General features: G+C 42.6%; 1 protein-coding gene across 1 annotated transcript in view; it reads right to left on the reverse strand.

Annotated features, from left to right (window-relative positions):
* LOC135550804 (protein turtle homolog B-like) overlaps positions 1–20,412 on the reverse strand; it is a 187,968-nt gene that overhangs the window by 29,613 nt on the left and 137,943 nt on the right. Inside the window, exons 8-17 of the mRNA XM_064981929.1 lie at positions 19,730–19,872; positions 18,637–18,777; positions 18,368–18,487; positions 17,330–17,480; positions 13,837–13,960; positions 9,123–9,298; positions 8,502–8,728; positions 5,763–5,847; positions 3,753–3,917; positions 3,557–3,602 (exon numbers count right to left, since the gene is read on the reverse strand). Coding sequence (XP_064838001.1) covers positions 3,557–3,602; positions 3,753–3,917; positions 5,763–5,847; positions 8,502–8,728; positions 9,123–9,298; positions 13,837–13,960; positions 17,330–17,480; positions 18,368–18,487; positions 18,637–18,777; positions 19,730–19,872 — 1,378 coding nt within the window. The remainder of the gene's footprint in view (positions 1–3,556; positions 3,603–3,752; positions 3,918–5,762; positions 5,848–8,501; positions 8,729–9,122; positions 9,299–13,836; positions 13,961–17,329; positions 17,481–18,367; positions 18,488–18,636; positions 18,778–19,729; positions 19,873–20,412) is intronic.

Here is a 20,412-nt window from a genome sequence, read left to right on the forward strand (position 1 = left end):
ATCTAATTGTTGTATAAGATGAATGAGTGAGTATGATACTGTTTACACAATTTTACAATGTGATTTGACTGTTTAATGAAGGAAAACTCAAAAAGGGGATTGTAGTTAACTAAATCAGAGGACCGCCCCTGAGCCCAGTTAGGGTCAGGAGTCCTGGGACAGCCCCTTTCTGCCTTTAGAAAAATAAAACACTTGGGTTTTTGATCAGCAGACCGAGCTTACCTCAATAACGAGATGGCTAAAGGTTGCAGACCATGGTTTTCTCCATTAGGGGAGGACAAAGGATGTGGACCATTGCTGATTCTTTTAACCATACCACGTGGTTAAACTCTTAGACTATCGATACCGACAGAATAAGCACAAGTCTTTGATATTAATTACTAGTCCGCAGCTAGGATTTCGGTATCATTGAACGCGAAGAACGACAACCGCCAAAACATCCACTCTATAACGAAACGAAGGAATGTCACTCTGAACTAACCACTATAACCACGACGGAGAGAGAGAGGGAGAGAGACGGACAATTCTACAAAAGAAACAAACTTTTCACAAGACGACACACCGAGCGTAAATATATGTATTGATTGCAATTGTTCCCGAATGAGTGAGCGTTTATGTGCAAAGGATTAGCATTTCAATTGTTGTAATTATCACTCTGTAGTGACTTCTGAGTCAGCCACCACTTCCCCTTTTACATTTACATTTAAGTCATTTAGCAGACGCTCTTATCCAGAGCGACTTACAAAGTCTAACAAGCCACCATGCCGGTTTAGCCCACTAGGGCACATTCTCCTATCATTTCTTGTAACCATATTTACAGTTTTTTTATGCATTTCTGTGATTTACTTAGTAATAAATAAATTATTTAAGAGAATTGACTCATAGTGAAGACTGGGTTCGTGCAGATAACCAACAATTTTCGACGTTTGGAATGAGACTAACGTGAGAAAGTAAATAATTCATTAAATCGAAGACTAATTGATCTGAAAAGTTATTTTAGGAAATGATAACTTTGTAATCTGAATATTTTTCCTTGGTGCCCTGACTTCCTAGTTAATTACATTTTCAACTGATTAATCATGATCGCATAATACTAATTACAGAGAATCTTTGATAAAAGTAGTAACTAAAAATGTGTTAAACACATCAAAATATATTTTAGATTGTATATTCCTCAAAGTAGCCACCCTTGCCTTTTTGACAGCTTTGCACACTCTTGGCATTCTCTCAACCAGCATCACCTGGAATGATTTTCCAACAGTCTTGAAGGAGTTCCCACATATGCTTGCACTTGTTGGCTGCTTTTCCTTCACTCTGCTGTCCGACTCATCCCAAACCATCTCAATTGGGTTGAGCTCAGGTGATTGTGGAGGCCAGGTCATCTGATGCAGCTCTCAATCACTCTCCTTCCTGGTCCACACCTCCGGTCCTTACAGAGACTGGAAGTGTTTTGGTTCATTATCCTGTAGGAAGACAAATGATAGTCCCCCTAAGCGCAAACCAGATGGGATGGCGTATCACTGAAGAATGCTGTGGTAGCCATGCTGGTTAAGTGTGCCTTGAATTCTAAATAAATCACTGACAGTGTCACCAGAAAAGCTCCCTCACACCATCACACCTCCTCCTCCATGCTTCACTGTGGGAACCACACATGCGGAGATCATCTGTTCCACCAGTCTGCGTCTCACAAAGACATGGCAGTTGGAACCAAAGATCTTAAATTTGGACTCATCAGACCAACGGACAGATTTCCACCAGTCTAATGTCCATTGCTTGTGTTTCTTGGCCCAAGCAAGTCTCTTCTTATCATTGGTGTACTTTAGTAGTGGTTTCTTTGCAGCAATTTGACAATAAAGGCCTGATTCACACAGACTCCTCTGAACAGTTAATATTGATATGTGTCTGTTACTTGAACTCTGAAGCAATTAGTTGGGATGCAATTTCTGAGGCTGGTAACTCCAATTAACTTGTATTATCCTCTGCAGCAGAGATAACTCTCGGTCTTCCTTTCCTGTGGTGGTCCTCATGAGAGCCAGTTTCATCATACCGCTTGAAAGAAAATTATGTATTGACTGACCTTGAATGTCTCAAAGGAATGATGGATTGTCGTTTCACTTTGCTTATTTGAGCTGTTCTTGCCATAATATGGACTTGGTCTTTTACCAAATAGGGCTTCTGTATACCACCCTTAGCTTGTCACAACACAATTGATTGGCTCAAACGCATTAAGACAAGAAATTCCACAAATTCACTTTTAACAACGCACACCTGTTAAAAGGGTCAAATGGAGTCCCAAGACGAGGGCTAAAGACAGGAATCACAATGAAGTGGCAGCTTTTGGAAAAATAACAGGCTACAGTGATACATTGGATACTTACCTGTTACTTTTTTTTTACCTCTTATATGACATTTAAAACACCACAACTTTACAGAAATAACACATTATCTTCCCCTAAAATGTTGGTTGTACGTCCTGTTGCAATGTTAGTACCACTACACCAGGCGTTCAACAAAAAATGCTCTGTAAGTGAGTGGATCAAAATATATTATACTTCCATGGAATGCAGCTCAACGATATATGCTTGTTCAGTTCTCAAAGCTCGCAGAAGGAATGAGTTTGAGAAAGAGAGAATCTATGTGCAATTAAGATGCTATTTCAATGAGGCCACAGTAGCCAAATGAGGCCCTTGGAAAGATCTGAGGGAGAACCATTTGTCCAATCCAACAGTCTGTCAAACCTCTGAAGCACCGCCCTCAAATAATTATCAAACGTTCTGCTTTTAATGTCAGGGATTTTTGATTGATGTCTCTATGTAGGATTGTTTTCTTTTGATACTAAAAGACTTGGGTTGCGTCTCAAATTACACCCCATTCCCTTTATAGTGCACTACTTTTTTTTTTACCAGCACCCATATGGCTCTGGTCAAACGTTGTGCCCTATATAAGGGAACACACACAAAGACTTGGTTGCTAGATTAGACACCAATGTTTGTGAACACAACCTCTCCGTGACCAAGAGATATTGATCGTTCAGTCCCACTGTTATTAGGAAAACAAGGTCAACAACGATGAATTGAACTTCCTGGGCCGTGACAAAGACAAGCTTTGTGTACAAGCTCAACTCTACTAGTCCATTAAAATTACATGAATGAAAACAGGTAGCTGAAAGTGTTTTCTCTCGGAAATTGGGAATTATCGACAACATGATTTGAATTTGGTAAATGTTTATAAAATGAGTTGTATTTTTTCAATATCATATTGAGCATTTACTGTACGCAACAAGTATCGTTCCAAATATGATCGTTAAAAAGCAAGTATGAGCTTTGCTGAGATGAACTACGGCTAATAGCTAGCTACACAGTGACCGCGCCTTGTCCGTCAATATCTGGCCAATCGCTGGCCAGTGATTGGTAGTCCTGCCAATAAGCTTTCTCTATTTGATGGGCGTGTCTGCCAGAAGCCTTGAGTTGTGATGCAATGCACCCTGCCCTTGATTTGCATAATTTGCAACGAAGTAAGAAAAAGAGAAAAGCGTTGTTGGCTTAGGTTTACTTACGGAGTTTCCACACTTTTTCTGCAGTGTGTTATCGAGAGAGGGGGGTCTGAAAAAGAGGTGGGGGGGGGTTAATTCAATGTTTAATTTGATGTCAATTCAAAGAAATGTCAAGAGAGCTCTATATTGCTTTATCAGCTGTCAAATCATGTGTATGTGTGTCTGTCTGTAAATCCTTGTGTGTCTCTATATGTCTCACCTCTCCTCCTCTTGAGCGTTCGTCGGCGCTGCTTGTTGACGAAGCAGGCTGCCAGTGTGCTAAAGAGGACAGCAGCTGCCAGGAAACAGATGGTAGCCACGATGCCAGCCACCACCGGCCGCGCCAGTCCCCCCTCATCCACCAATTCCGGGGGTGGGAAGAAGTCTGGGGGAGATGAGGGTGGGTGTGAAAGAAAGAGAGAGAGGAGCGTGAGGGGAGAAAGAGTGTTTGGGGGAGTGTAGGATAGGAAGAGGGGGAGGGGAGAGAGGGGGGAAGAGAGAGGGAAAGAGAGTGAGAGTGAGACATGACTTGTCTGCGAGGAGGCTATAGCCTTGGAGAGGTCTTTGACCCAAAACAATACCGTGACCGATATCCACCCATAATAATAAGTATATTCGCTTCATATTGGTATAGTAAACTAAGCATATTGGAATATTAGAAAGCAAATATTTCCAGTCTAGCCATTAAACATGCAATCTTGTGAGCAAGAAAAGTGTATTACATTGTGTAAATGACTTGAGTAACTCTACATAGTCTTTTGTACTAGGCTTGGACTTTAAGGAGAATGTAACTGATTACTATGTATGGGAGGGCCTGACATCTGAAGGCCTCTATCAGTCACCACACCAACTGTATGTGAGTCCGTGTGTGTGAGTCCGTGTGTGTGTGTGTGTCTAGCTGGCTCCTGCCAATCACCACACCAACTGGCCATCCAATTCACCTGATTCAGCGACTCATCATTTATTGTCCTGAATCGATAGACACTTAATGGAAATGGATTAGGAAACTCCTTTCCTCATCTACTATCCTTTTATGACCACAGACTGTCTAGATGACTGGATAGTGAATATGTTCCCGCCCTCCTCATTTTATCCTGGGGAGAATTTGAAATATCAACATTCAGCAAGACTGTGATCAAATACTGTTAAAATATTGTAGTACAATTATTTCATCAGGAGGGGGCAGCAAAGTACTTCCAAGTTAAGGAAGTAAATTTGTGAATTCTGGTGGAAATTACAAGATTATGTTATAATGCTGTAATTGCATCAAATGGTTGTTTTATGCAACAGAATAAAGGGGTTATTGTGTTCTACTGAGGATAGGCCTCTGGAAGATTTACGATGTCTTTGGGTGATACCGCATTCCAGAGCATGAGTTAATGTTTCTGTTCTACAAGGTACCATGGAGAGATGGCTCCAGTATGGAGTTTGATTCGTTTTGAAGAAATCTTAAGTCTCTCCTTTTGATTACAATAATTCCACCACAAAATTTTTTGCAGCTCTGGCGATGCTTTCACAGTTGCTCACAGTCACAATTTCTGTGACGATATATTCCCTGTGACCTCCACACCAGAACAACATCACAGTATTTCAACCTGACAGCACTGAAGATGGAAATCTTATGTGGAATGTCCATAGGAGGAATATGAACAGGGTTTTTGTGATGTCATATTTTTCAGTCTGTTCCAGGAAGTATTCGTGCCTGGTCCCAGAGCTGTCTTGCTAACTCCTATGGTCATTGTCACGTTTGATAAGAGTGTGCAAAGCTGTCATCAAGGCAAAGGGTGGCTATTTGAAGAATCTCAAATAAAATATATTTTAAATTGTTTAACACTTTCTTGTTTACTACATGATTCCATATGTGTTCTTTCATTATTATTCTACAATGTAGAAAAAAGTAAAAATAAAGAAAAACACTTGAATGAGTAGGTGTTCAAAAACCTTTGACCAGTAGTGTATATTTTGTATGATCATTTTATACAGATGTGGGATTTAAATTGGTCATTAAATTACCACTCCACCAAATTACATGAGATTTTTTTTAACAAGATGAATCCCTACAATTATTTCCCCATTTGCTTTTGTTTTGTCATGTTTTCAGTTAATGTCTGCCATATCTCAATTTTAGTCTGCCACTTGCCTCATGCCTCTGTCTCTCAAATCCCAGACATGTTTTGTGTGATGAAGGGGTGTCCATAGACATTTATGCGGAGGTGTGTTGTTCACTCACCTGTACTGGACACTCCTACTGTGTTACTGGGCTCGCTGACCAGTTCCTCCATGACTGCTATGACCCGGAACTCATACCATGCCTCCTAAGTCACACACACCAGGGAGATGAGAGTAAGACAGGGGCAGAGGAAACACTGTATTTGTGTATGTTAGTGAAACATCTGTTTAATGTTGAACTCTGTCATTCATGTTGTAGTCTGTCCAATTCTTCTTAGAGTCAATAAAAACGATTGTTTACAAAAAAGAAACCAGTTTGTTCGTTTTAGGAGGAAATCCACAAGGAAATCTACCTGTCAAAGTGGGCATGAAAATGTTTCGCATCACTAACTGTATTTTAGCAAAGAAGTAAAAAGGCAGAGCAACAAATAGACAGTCCCTCGTGGTCCAATTACCTCAATAGCTTGAGTAAAAAGCGAGCTGCAGGAATGTGCTACAGTATAGGTGTAATGAGTGATAGAGAAGTGTGAGTGGGTGTTGGGAGTCATGCTAGAATAAAGTACCTGCATAGAATGTGACCGCGTTCCAAATGGCACCCTATTCCATTTATAGTGCTAATATGGTATTTAGTATCCTACTTGAGCCATGTTCAAAAGTATTGCACTATAAAATAAATAGGTTTCCATTTGGGATGCGTCCTGTGACTGATGGCTGAATGAGACAAAAAAAACACACTAAACATTTCACGCCAGGAGCGCAATCCGACATACAAAGGAATACATTTCTATACTTTAACACATCACTCTCCCCAGATGGTGTACTTATGTGAGACTAAGCATGCATTCCAAATGGCACCCTAAACCCAATACAGTGCACTTATTTTAACAAGAGCCCTATGGGGGAATAGGGAATTTGGTACTATTTGAAAAGCATCCTAAAATGTTTTGACTTCTTTGAGATATCAGATAGGCTTGGGCTGACAAGGAAGATAAAAAAAGTCATTTTCATATACACTGAGCATTCAAAACATTAGGAACACCTTCCTAATATTGAGTTGCACCCCATTTTTCCCCCAGAACAGGCTACATTTTTCGGGGCATGGACTCTACAAGGGGTGGAAAGCGTTCCACAGGGATGCTAACCCATGTTGACTCCAATGCTTCCTACAGTTGTGTCAAGTTGACTGGATGTCTGTTGGGTGGTGGACCATTCATGACACACACAGGAAACTGTTGAGCATGAAAACCAAGCAGCGTTGCGCATGGCATCTACTAACATATCCTGTTCAAAAGGCACTTAATTATTTTGCCTTGCCCATTCACCTTCTGAATGGTACACATACACAATCCATGTCTCAATTGTCTCGAGGCTTAAACATCCTTCTTTAACCTGTCTCCTCCCCTTTATCTACACCGATTGAAGTGGATTTAACAGGTGACCTCAATAAGGGATCATAGCTTCCACCTGGTCAGTCTATGTCATGGAAAGAGCAGATGTTCCTAATGTTTTGTACACTCAGTGTAACATTATATAGTTGGTCCTTTGAAGAACACATTTAAAAAAAACACCTGACTCCCATCCCCAATCATCATACACTATATATACAAAAGTATGTGGACACCCCTTCAAATGAGTGGATTCAGCTATTTCAGCCACATCCGTTGCTGACAGGGGTATAAAATTGAACACACCGCCATGCAATCTCCATAGACAAACATTGGGAGAAGAATGGCCTTACTGGAGCTCAGTGACTTTCAACATGGCACCATCATAAGATGCCACCTTTCCGTTTGTCAAATTTCTGCCCTGCTGGAGCTGCTCCGGTCAACTGCAAGTGCTGTTATTGTGAAGTGGAAACGTCTAGGAGCAACAACAGCTCAGCTCCGAAGTGGTAGGCCACACAAGCTCACAGAACAGGCCCGGCGAGTGCTGAAATGCGTAGCCTGTAAGAATCGACAGTCTTCGGTTACAATACTCACTACTGCGTTCCAAACTGCTTCTGGAAGCAATGTCAGCACAAGGACTGTTCGTCGGGAGCTTCATGAAATGGGTTTCTATGGCAGAGCAGCCACACACAATCCTAAGATCACCATGCACAATGCCAAGCGTCGTGAGGAGTGGTGTAAAGCTCACCACCATTGGAGTCTGGAGCAGTGGAAACATGTTCTCTGGAGGCAGTCCGATAGACAAATCTGTGTTCGGCGGATGCCAGAAGAACCCTACCTGCCCGAATGCATAGTGCCAACATAGTGCCAACCTCGCAGTGAAGGGAAATCCTAACGCTACAGCATACAATGACATTCTAGATGATTCTGTGCTTCCAACTTTGTGGCAACAGTTTGGTGAAGACCCTTTGCTGTTTCAGCATGACGATGCCCCCATGCACAAAGCGAGGTCCATACAGAAATGGTTTGTCGGAATTGGTGTGGAAGGACTTGACTGGCCTGCACAGAGCCCTGACCTTAACCCCATTGAACATCTTTGGGATGAATTGGAACGCCGACTGCGAGCCAGGCCTAATTGCCCAAAATCAGTGCCTGACCTCACTAATGCTCTTGTGGCTGAATGGAAGCAAGTCCCTGCAGAAATTTAGTGGAAAGCGTTCCCAGAAGAGGGGACCAACTCCATATTAATGCCCATGATTTTGGAATGAGGTGTTCGACGAACAGGTGTCCAACACCATAGTGTTGGATGAAGGTGTGTTAATGAGCTTGGCTGGAATTAAAGCATGCGCCCACACCAGCCATGCGGATAACTGGCTACCCGTCATGTATGCAACAGTGTTTATACAGTAAGCTACCTGAATGAGGTCTCTGGCTAGCAGGTCTGTCTCTCCAGCGGGGATGGCATCGTCCAGGACATCCCACCTCTCCCCTAGGCGGAACTCCATGACGTAGCGCTCGATTGGAGCTGTGTGGTTGGCCGGCGGGATCCACATGAGCAAGACGCCCTGCTGCGTCCGATTGGCTATGAGGCATCGTGGTGGGGTAAGCAGCACCAGGGGTTCAGGTATACTTATAGGAAAAACTGGACAGAGAGAAAAAGGGAGAGAGAGAGTGAGAGGGAGGGGGAGAGATGGAGAGTTGGAACGAGAAAGAGCGACAGAGAGGTTAGAGAGCTGTATTTCAAATGCAGTAGCAGTGTAACTGCAATTGTTGGTACAAGTTCTTTAGAAAGTCTATGAGCAACTTTTAAACCACAACACATTGCTACTACAGCTGCTGCCACAACACCACTGTCTACATCACTATTAACAACAAAACCACACATCATTCAATTAATTACCATCACAACTTTTCCCTTGCTGCCATCTTGTACTTACAACACACAGTTCTGTTGTGTTCCCGCCAGGTAAGGTCACTCTTGCCTCACTCTCTTAGGTCATATACTGTAGGTCAGAGGTGAATACCGTAATACTTACCTAGTGTGTTCACAGTGATGACCTCGCTGAAGGGGCCCGTGCCCAGCTTGTTATGTGCAAGGACACTGAACTGGTAGGCAGTCTGGGGCTCCAGGCCGGGCACTACCAGCCATGTCTGGCCAGAAGGCACGGCTATAGACAGCCAATCATGTGGGCCCAGCTGCTCCCTCTTCACCCTGCAAGGTGGAGGGGGACGATAGGAGAACAGGCATGGGAGAGGGGATGAGGGAAATACACATAGGAGTGGATATGGAGAGGGCCGAGACTTTTAGTCAATGCACTCTGTCATTTCAGTAACGGTCAATTCTATCCTGTCAGTTCTGTAAAAAGATTTTGTCCGGTCAATTCAGTAACAGGATTTCTGGAAGGACATTTCAGTGACACTTCATTGCAGTTGCAGTCAGTGGTGTCATTGTGTCTGTATAATTTCAGTACGATCATTTGTTAGAACATTTCATTTACAGAATGTCATTTCACAGTATTTCAGTCAAATAATTTCACACAGTAATACAGTTGATGGTGGTAAGCCCATGCTGCGCTCAGCCGTGCAAATTCCCATTGAAACTAAAGATGGACCATGCGTTAGATTCAACACCACCACTTTTCTGACTTTCACTGCAACAGATCTCCCTGAAAAAGTCATATGGGTAAATGAGTTCTTCTACTTTCCAGAGGGTATGCATGGCATTAGTCTCCATTCGTTTTGTAACATAGTGTAGTCCTAAATAGATAGCAATGTATGAGACCACTATGGGACCGTGGGTTTATCTCACTATAAACAGGGTTCAGAAAGATAACACTATACAGCAACATGTATATCAACCTGAGGGGGGAGTCATGATCCTCGTATACAATGTATTTGTGTCATGTAATATGTAGGCATAACTCTCCCTAACGGACATGCATGTATAAGCTGCATGATGGTGTACATGATAGAGGCTGGGGGTTAGGGAATGTGATAAATCACAATGTGCTTACTTTGTGCTGACGGTCAAAACGCCTCTCTGTGATTTACAGCAAATGCCACGCGCAGGTGTTCCCAACTTTCCCAATCCCGGGAAATCATTACGCCATCCTAGGGGGCATCTAGTGACTCTCAGGTCTTGGCCATTGTGCGTATGTTAAGTGACATGATAGCTGTCGTGTGTATATTATGATGCATTCACTATGAGGGTGTGTATATTATGATGCATTCACTATGAGTGCGTGTATATTATGATGCATTCACTATGAGGGTGTGTATATTATGATGCATTCACTATGAGGGTGTGTATATTATAATGCATTCACTATGACGGTGTGTGCGTGTATATTATGATGCATTCACACGTGTATATTATGATGCATTCACTATGAGGGCGTGTATATTATGATGCATTCACTATGAGGGCGTGTATATTATGATGCATTCACTATGAGTGCGTGTATATTATGATGCATTCACTGTGAGTGCGTGTATATTATGATGCATTCACTGTGAGTGCGTGTATATTATGATGCATTCACTGTGAGTGCGTGTATATTATGATGCATTCACTGTGAGTGCGTGTATATTATGATGCATTCACTGTATGTATATTATGATGCATTCACTGTGAGTGCGTGTATATTATGATGCATTCACTGTGAGTGCGTGTATATTATGATGCATTCACTGTGAGGGCGTGTATATTATGATGCATTCACTGTGAGGGCGTGTATATTATGATGCATTCACTGTGAGGGCGTGTATATTATGATGCATTCACTGTGAGGGCGTGTATATTATGATGCATTCACTGTGAGTGCGTGTATATTATGATGCATTCACTGTGAGTGCGTGTATATTATGATGCATTCACTGTGAGTGCGTGTATATTATGATGCATTCACTGTGAGTGCGTGTATATTATGATGCATTCACTGTGAGGGTGTGTATATTACTTCACCGTCAGTGGGTTTATTGTGCTTCGTTGTCTGTTATGGTTGTGTACATTATGCTTGTTGTCAGTGAGTATATTACCGTATGAAATGAATATTTTCATTGTCAGTTTGTATATCACGGTGCACTGCCTGTCAGTGTGTCCATAATGTATTGGCATATGGTGGCAGTCATTGTAATGGATTCACTAGCCTGTTATGTGCAGTAAATCATATGGTGGCAGTGTAATAGTAAATGCATTCATGGTGTAATAGGATATGGTGGCTAGCCTGTCAGTGTGTCCATAATGTACTGGCTGTCAGTGAGTAAATCATATGGTGGCAGTCATTGTAATAGGATATGGTGGCTAGCCTGTCAGTGTGTCCATAATGTACTGGCTGTCAGTGAGTAAATCATATGGTGGCAGTCATTGTAATAGGATATGGTGGCTAGCCTGTCAGTGTGTCCATAATGTATTGGCTGTCAGTGAGTAAATCATATGGTGGCAGTCATTGTAATAGGATATGGTGGCTAGCCTGTCAGTGTGTCCATAATGTACTGGCTGTCAGTGAGTAAATCATATGGTGGCAGTCATTGTAATAGGATATGGTGGCCTGTCAGTGTGTCCATAATGTATTGGCTGTCAGTGAGTAAATCATATGGTGGCAGTCATTGTAATAGGATATGGTGGCTAGCCTGTCAGTGTGTCCATAATGTATTGGCTGTCAGTGAGTAAATCATATGGTGGCAGTCATTGTAATAGGATATGGTGGCTAGCCCGTCGGTGTGTTTGTAAAGTGGTCGCGGGGGGCTGTTTGGGGGCGGTCCCATTTTTGCTTAGCACATGAGACCAGTAAAGACTGTACATCCTTCCCAGTGAGGCAAATTCATTTTTTGTTTTGGGGGGGGGGATTTCAATAAGTGGAGGAGAAGCTCTGTTTACAAAACAGAAATCCTTGAGTGATCAGCATTGTTTTGTGTGTGATCAGCTAACTCTTGAATATCTAGTATTGTGGTGTAATGAACTGACAGTTGTGTTGTTGATGACGATCGAGGCCAGATGATGTCATGAAGATTTGTGGCAGTAATTCCAGTGTGTTGTAAACAGATCCGATGGCACACCTTGCCTGCTGCTAATATAGCAGCTAAAAGACAGCATTTCTAAAGGAATCAGTCATCTCACGAGTTCCCTTTCAGGCAGAAAATAAACATTCAAATATTTCCACTAAATATGATGCATCTCAGTACTAGCACAATGGATATGTGATATTGTAAAAACCTTGTTTAATGTGAAGCACAGGCATATTAATGAACTTACTGATTACACACACCATTCTATATTGTACTTAGTTTACTTTATTTAATAGATATATATTTTGTTACTCCTTATCTCCCTTTTGTTATGGGCTTTGAGCCGGTTCGTGACAATAGCACATGAATATATCATTACTTTTTTAGAGGATCACAGTATTTAAAGCACGCGCTTATTGCCCAGTACGCTTCTCGCTAATTGTTCTCCTCGTTTCTTAATATGATACTTCATTTTCACTTTTAATAACAACTCCCCCATCTAGGGATCATAACAGTCTGACAGTTCTTCTCGCTGGTTTTTATCTGTGGTCGTTAAGTAAGGGGCAAGCCCATTTGCTGTGTGTCTGTTTGGGAGTAGGAGAACGAGCTGATGACAGTGCAGAATGTCCTGGGGCAGGTCTGGTTTGGACTGGTTTGGTCTGCTTTGGTCAGGTCTGGTTTGGACTGGTCTGAATTGGTCTACACTGGTTTGGACTGGTCTGGTCTGCTGTGGACTGTGAGTGAAGTGGTGGTGATCTATAAGGAGCTCAGTGGATGCTGCTTCAGGGTCAGTATTCACAAAGCATCTCAAGAGTGCTGATCTAGGATCAGGTCCCCGCTGTCCATGTAAGCTTATTTATTATAATCTGAAAGGCAAAATGGATCCTAGATCCGCACTTCTACTCTGAGAACCTTTATCAATACAGGCCCAGTAGTACTAAGTGCGATGCTTGGTGATAATGTATACTTTTGTAGTGACGCTAAGAATTGAGCATGTAGATGTTATAAGCATGATTATCTGGTGAATACCATTTGAGGAATCAATGGGTGAAAAGGATTGGTGATAAAGTAAAACTATTGTTGATACAGTTTCCCGTGCTGTATTTGCCCTGTTCTGAACATCGGTGTGTAGCTACAGCACATTTCCATGACAGTCAACTGAAAATATTAGTAATTTGGTGTCTTAAATAGCTTGAATTAGGCATTTTGTGCTTGTCTCAATCCAAACTTATTGGAGTTGACTTGGGATGACTTGAACGGCATGTTACGCTAAGCGGTCCCCTCTCTCGTATTATCCCTACTCCTTCCCATCCGCTCTGGGTAACAGTTGACCTTTTTTAAGGCACAGGTCTAGGAACAGCCTACCCCTCCCCAAACCTGAACCTTAAAACGTGAGACTGAACTTGACTGAACTTGATAGTGTCAAGGGACAACTTCCCCCCCACTACCCCATCCATCCCCCCTATCCCCAGCCAAGGTGAAGCAGCCTCCCCTAGGCAGAAGAGCAGCAGAAGGGGGCAGAGAGGAGCTTGGTTTCCCAAAAAACTGTTGGGCTACATCCCGATTTTCCACCCTTTTCAAGACCTGTGCACTTCTCCTCTCCCTGTCATCTACTTCAAAGCACTGTATTGGTGTGGAAGCATTGCCTGGAGTGAGAAGGGTAGAGAATCGGGACGTAGCCTTAGAGGGAAAAAAGTTTGAAGAAAGAAGAAGCAGGAAGCAAAGCATGCTGGGATGACTCACACATGGCCATACCAGACTGATAATGTCTGCTCAAAGCCGCCGTCGTAGCCAGCCTCCCATGACACGTTGGCCCAGGTGGTGGAGACCGCCGCATGAACGTTGGCCGGGGCGTGGGGGCTTGTGCCTGGGGAGGGGAGGAGTCAAGTAGAGAGTGGCAGTAGTGAGGAGAGTGGGAGAGAAAGAGAGTGAAACATGAATCATCACACACACACTTGAGTTGGCCTGGAAGGAAGTCAGCTCTTTCTGATATGTGTAGGCTTTATGTGATTGTGTAAAGACTACAGTCAGGTGGTAGGCCTCTGAGTGGTTGTGTAAGTAGGCCTCTGAGTGGTTATGCAAAGAACAAGCTTAGGCCTGTGAGCCAGCTGGACCTGATCAGAGCCATACGGAGTGTGTAAGTGTGTGTATGTATGTGTGTGTGTGTACGTGTGTGCTGCCAACTTCTCTACACCTCCATACAGGTGACTCTTGGCAGAACTCGGGAGATTATATAATTTCATAGTGAGACAATAATATACTGTAGCCATGTACTGTAACTACAGTCATTCTTATGTAGTCTCTTGTGACTGACAAGCTAGCTAGCTGGATTGGTTATGGCTCACTAGATTATCATTACATGACAAGTTGGCTCGGGTTTGCCCCATTCCAAGTCCACATATACTTTAATAACATCTTAAAATGGTCACCAGTGAGGTCAGACTTGAAAAATAATTAAAACCCTCTTCCCTTTCATCCTTCAATCACACATCAGCATCTGTCATAAGAGGTGTGACCTCGTATGGTCATGTCACTTCGTAATGACGCCAGATGTTATCACCAAAACGTTTCAGCAGACAAAAGGATGTAGGGGTTGGAAGGCAGACAAATTGCCCAGGAAGCAGTGGAGGCTGCTGAGGGGAGAACAGCTCATAATAATGGCTGGAACGCAGCAAACGGAATGGCATCAAACACATGGTTTCCATGTGTTTGATATATTTGATACCATTCCATTAATTCCGCTCCAGTCATTACCATGAGCCTTTCCTCCCCAATTAAGGTACCACCAACCTCCTGTGCCAGGAAGCCTTTCTGCTGTCCAAGAAAATGGAGGAGAATGTTTCTTAATTGGTTGACCTTGTAACCGTAGAACGTCAGAATGTCTTATAGCAGTCCTGCTATTGTCACACCCTGACCATAGTTTACTTTGTATGTTTCTATGTTTTGGTTGGTCAGGGTGTGATCTGAGTGGGCATTCTATGTTGGATGTCTTGTTTGTCTATTTCTATGTCTGGCCTGATATGGTTCTCAATCAGAGGCAGATGTTAGTCATTGTCTCTGATTGGGAACCATATTTAGGTAGCCTGGGTTTCACTGTGTGTTTGTGGGTGATTGTTCCTGTCTCTGTGTTTGTTGTCACCAGATAGGCTGTATAGGTTTTCACGGTCCGATTGTTGTTTTGTATTGTTTAGTTATTTCATGTCTAGTTCATTTAATTAAAGAACATGAATAACCACCACGCTGCATTTTGGTCCGCTTCTCCTTCTACAGACGAGAATCTTTACAGCTATGTTGTGTATGCGATAGACGATTTCAGAAATCTCTAGCCATGTTCGAACAAATGTACAAAATATTCCCTACAACTTACACACGAAAATGTGCTGAAAGGTAAAGGAGAGGAATGATTCAGCCATAATCTAATCACCCACCAAATACATGAAAACGCATTTCATTGGCCTATTGAACATCTTCGAATTGTGCTATTTACTGTTGCTTGACCATTGAATGCAAGAATGCTAAAGAAACAGTGGCCTGATTACCCCATCTGTAACTCTAGCACCTATGCACAACAACCTCCACACAGGCAATATCATTGGCCAGCTAACTGAAGACTGAGTGGTCTTTCTACATAGCCAGCTGCAGCTAGGAACACTAAGACTGTTCCAAAAAGCATCATTAGTAATTGGATGGCCTAGACACAACAAGTGACAGTTAATCTATCGGTTGTCTTTATTTAGCAGACAAACTAGAGTTTTCAGCAGTGGAAAAAATCTCTGTGTCTACTTCCCTAATCCGGCGAGCTCAATTTGCTCATTTGTGATTTGCGGATATTGGCGCACCACGTCTTTGACCTTGCAAATTGCTCTTTGCACATGTCCCCCAGGTGCTTTGGCTGACATGTCGAGCTTTGGAAAATTGTCAGTGGTTGACTCTTGGATGCCGCCATCACTGCAGCTCTGCAAAGCCCTGCCTCTCTTCACTACCCTTTCAGAGCACACAAGGGTCGTAATCATTTAGGCATGCAACGGTTTTGCAACAGATAATGAAAATGAGTATTTTGGATTGGTTACCTTTGGACGTGATGTTCTAGTATTGGACTACTTCTACTAGACTAGTTATATTGTAGATTCAAATTTAACTAGATTGAATCGCCATGGTGTTAAAAGGCCCATTGCAGCCGTTTTTATCTCAATTTCAAATAATTTAACAATGAAGTACCTTACTGTAATAGTTTTCCATAAAAATAAGGCAAAAACTATTTCTCAAGCAATAGTTTTGCTAGGACTGTCTGGGAGTAGTCTGAGTGAGGGGCCTAATTGGAGGACCATAATGCGAGGGATATGTAACCTGAAAACTAGCTGTTATTGGCAGAGAGCTTTGGAACTCTCTTAGTCTATTTAAGTGATAATGCCTGAGAAGCCAGTGTTGGGATGATATATTGGCATGGGTGTTGCCAGTCTCAAGACGAAGTGGAGGGCCGGCAAACCATGCCAATATATCCTATAAACATCACTTTTATACAACGGGTTACAAACATATTCAAATAATAATTGACATATTTTCATACTATTTCATCCTTCCACAAGATATAGCCCCGACCCAAATCTAGGGTTGCTACCCAAGCTGGCTGGTCGTTCATCCTATTGATTTGGTTGCCCTTGCTTTCACCTGTCCAATCGTGTTAGAGCAGGGATAACTTTGAGGACTGCTTGACATTTTCAAGCAGGGCCCATGTGAATGGTGATAAGGCTTGTAATTTATAAATGTCAAACTGAACTCTGTGTGTGTGTCTCAGACCTGTGTTAAAATACTACTGGGTTCAAAGACATTTGGATATTAAGTATTTGGATATTTTTTATTTGAAAAACCAAGCAGTTGAATATTGGAATGATGTTGTAAATACACTTGAAAAATATTTGGAAGTACTCAAATACACAGTATACTGTATATAAAATATTTAAATACTCCCATGCATTTGAACCAGGTATGTTTGGTATTTGAAATCATGTATTTTGAAATAAGTATTTGAAAATACTTTCAAATAATAGGCTATTTATAGGAAAGTATTTGAAAATACTTAAATACTTCCAATAGAAGTAGTTGATTCGGGCCACAAGATTTTAAAATAAATATTTTAATAACAAATAATCAAATCTGCACTTATTTGAACCCAGATCTGATGTGTTTGTATGCGTGTGCCTATGCCTGTTCCTGTGTGCGGCAGAGTGGCTCATACCAATAACTAGGAGGTGTGTGCTGGCAGTGATGCTCGTGGCGACGTTGGTGGCCACACACTCCCACTCCCCATGGTCCTCCTTGCTTAGGGACTTGAACTGTAAGGTACCTGAGGGGAGGACATTGTGCTTGCTTTTGCTGGGCTTCCATACCTAAAAAGGGAGAGGAGAAGAAGGTTGAGTCACTCATCTCACACCACATACTGTACTGGTCCTAGCAAGAAAGGACATTATCGTCCACCCACATAGCTTCCAGACAGACAGTAGATTCGTAGACAGACACATAGAAAGACAGACTGACAGAGAACAGAAGACTGATAGAAAAAAAGGACAGACAGACAAAAAGACAAACAGTGACACACACAAACAGACAGGTAGATTAGTAGACAGACAGACAGGCAAAACAGAAAGACTAACACCTTTAAAAAATTATCCTTCCTCAGTCACTGTCACTGTTGTAAGAGACTCATCCTTCCTCAGCTATTCATATAACTAAAATGTTTGGCATCGGCATCACAACAGTAAGGGGAGACAAACAACTGCAAATCACATTGTTTTCAACAGGAGAGATTAAGAAGCTCCGTAATCAAGAGACAATTTAAGGTTAAGGCTAATGAGTTTGTTTCAACTGATAATGCCACCATTAAAATGCAATTAAAACATTGGGATTTCTAGGAGCCAGTTTGATTGCAATCTTTTCTCATTCTTTTGGCAAACATGGAAAAGAAGATGACTCCAATATCAACAATCGTTAGGAAGTAAACACAATGGGGGGGAGCCTTATGGTAGTAATAACCACCCCTCATCATTACTCAATAATGGTCACCTAACATCACTTGGGGAATTAGTGACACCGAGTAGCTTCGTTACCATTAACTCTCAATGCCAAATATATTGTGTGAGTGTACAGCAACGTGCTACCCAATACCCAGAACTTTAGAGTGAAGGGATAGAGAAGAGGAGCTGTAGCTCTGTCCTATTATAAAGTAATAGACCAGGCCACAACATGAGTGCTTTGGGTGGTGGTGGGGGTCGTTTACCTTCCTCCATGTGATGTTGGGATAGGGAAATTCTCCCTCAGCCGCACAGGGGATGACCAGTTCTCTCCCAGCCTCCTGCCTGTACTCCCCTCCGGGAACAATCGAGAACTTGGGGGGATCCTGCCCAGAGAAAGTGTGAGATTAGGCCTGAGCCTGGGTGTGGTCGCTAGGCTAACTTGCAGCATGCTAGTCTTCTTATAGAAAATGCATAATCACTGCTATGTTAACTAGTATGCTACACTAATTAGCGTTAGCATCAGCCTGCATACCTTTAGCACCAGGGGTGTGGGATCGGACCAACCCTCAGAGCCCAGGGCATTGTAAGGCATGCAGGTGTAGGTGCCCAGAGAGTTATCCGTCACCTCAGTCACGCGGATGCTCCCGTCCTCCATTTGGCTCCAACCAGGGTACTGAGGGAACAAAGAGGGGCTAACACTATGACATTGCAATGTTTGTATGGCTGAGCTCTTCAGTGGCACATCACTATCCCATCATCCTGCAAAGAGGAGCTGAGAAGAATTTATCCACCCTTAGAAGCCTGAAACTAGGAAACTTAGTCACTAGTTTAATGCACATGTGAAGTGTAGAAAATACCCACTAAAGTAGCCCTGCAGTTAGCTCAGTTCATCACCTTTGTTGCAGTTCAAAGCTTGAGGGGATTTCCCAGTCTGCCATCCCCAAGCCGGGTAGATGTTGCCCTTCTAGGCACTGTCAGCTTACCCCTTAGCCCTAAACTTAACCATTAGGGGAAAACACAAAACTGACTTTAGATCAGTGTCTTCACCCTACTTAACTGGGCTGTATTCAGTTCTCAGAAACCCAGAACTAAAATATTCTGTAATTGCGTCAGATGCTCGATGAAGTTCTGGGGGAGTTCGATGTATGAGAAAAGATACTAATGAGACTAGCAAATTCTCCACCCCTCTAAATAGAGGTTTTGGGAACGTCTACGGCCCAAATGTCCCCTCTTCCAAAATTCGAAATCGTAAATTGTCCAAATTGTTAAGTGACGAAGAATATGCGCATTGGAACAACGTTCCTCATTAGTCGTCGCATCCCACAGTCTGTTGACAGACGCTACGATAACATACCATCCTATGCGTCTGTCCACAAGTGATTATGTATTCAGTGATGTCAAATATTCTGAACATTACAGATTGAAATAGAACTGACACCATCCCTTATCCTACCTAACAGATAATCATATTGGTTCTACACAATACATTTGTCTCTGAACATTTTGGCTCATATTCATTAGGAACTAAACGCAAGCAAAGCTACTGAAACAGAGAGGGACTTTTTTTTACCCATTGCAAAACATTTAGCTCCGGTGTGCTCTAATGAATACGACCCTCGACTCACCTTCTCTATCCGGAGAGGGTTGCCATCTTTGGTCCACTTGACCAGTGTGGCGGGCGGGTTGGCGTCCACCGGGCAGCGGATGAAGCCTGGCAGGCCGATGGCCACATAAATGGCAGGTGGCATGTCTTTGACACGGGCAGGGTCTGGGGCGAGAAATGTTTTTATTGGACATAGGAGAGATGGTGGGAAAAGTAGAGAGTTTGTCACAAAGGCATTGGGCTAGATTGGAACCCACGATGACACGGGCAAACATACAATGGTGTAGGCAGTGGCACTAACCTTTAGCTGGACCATCCAGGTCACAAGATAAATATCATACTAAAACATTTTTATAGTAGAGTAACATTGGTAGTGATTATGGGACCAGTACTTCAGCAGGAGCCAGGAGAAATAACACGGGCTGTCGTAACATGATAAACTGTGTGCTTCTGTAGCAGCTGGTCTGAGAGCAGTAGCTGTTCATGTGGAGCTTGTGTGTGTGTGTGTGTGTTTAGAGTAGATGGGTAAACACTGACTAGTGAACAGGGAAATACGTTTTTAGTATGTCAATTCATTTCACAAGGAAGGAGAATCTGAGACAGTCACATATGTAGAATGGAATCAATGTGTGGATAAAAATGAGTTTAGAGAAGGCTGTCCTCTTTAGTATTCAGACAGAGGCTTCCATGGCTGAGGCAGTCTGT

This window comes from Oncorhynchus masou, chromosome 12, assembly GCF_036934945.1.
Source record: "Oncorhynchus masou masou isolate Uvic2021 chromosome 12, UVic_Omas_1.1, whole genome shotgun sequence".
Classification (NCBI taxonomy): Eukaryota; Metazoa; Chordata; class Actinopteri; order Salmoniformes; family Salmonidae; genus Oncorhynchus; species Oncorhynchus masou.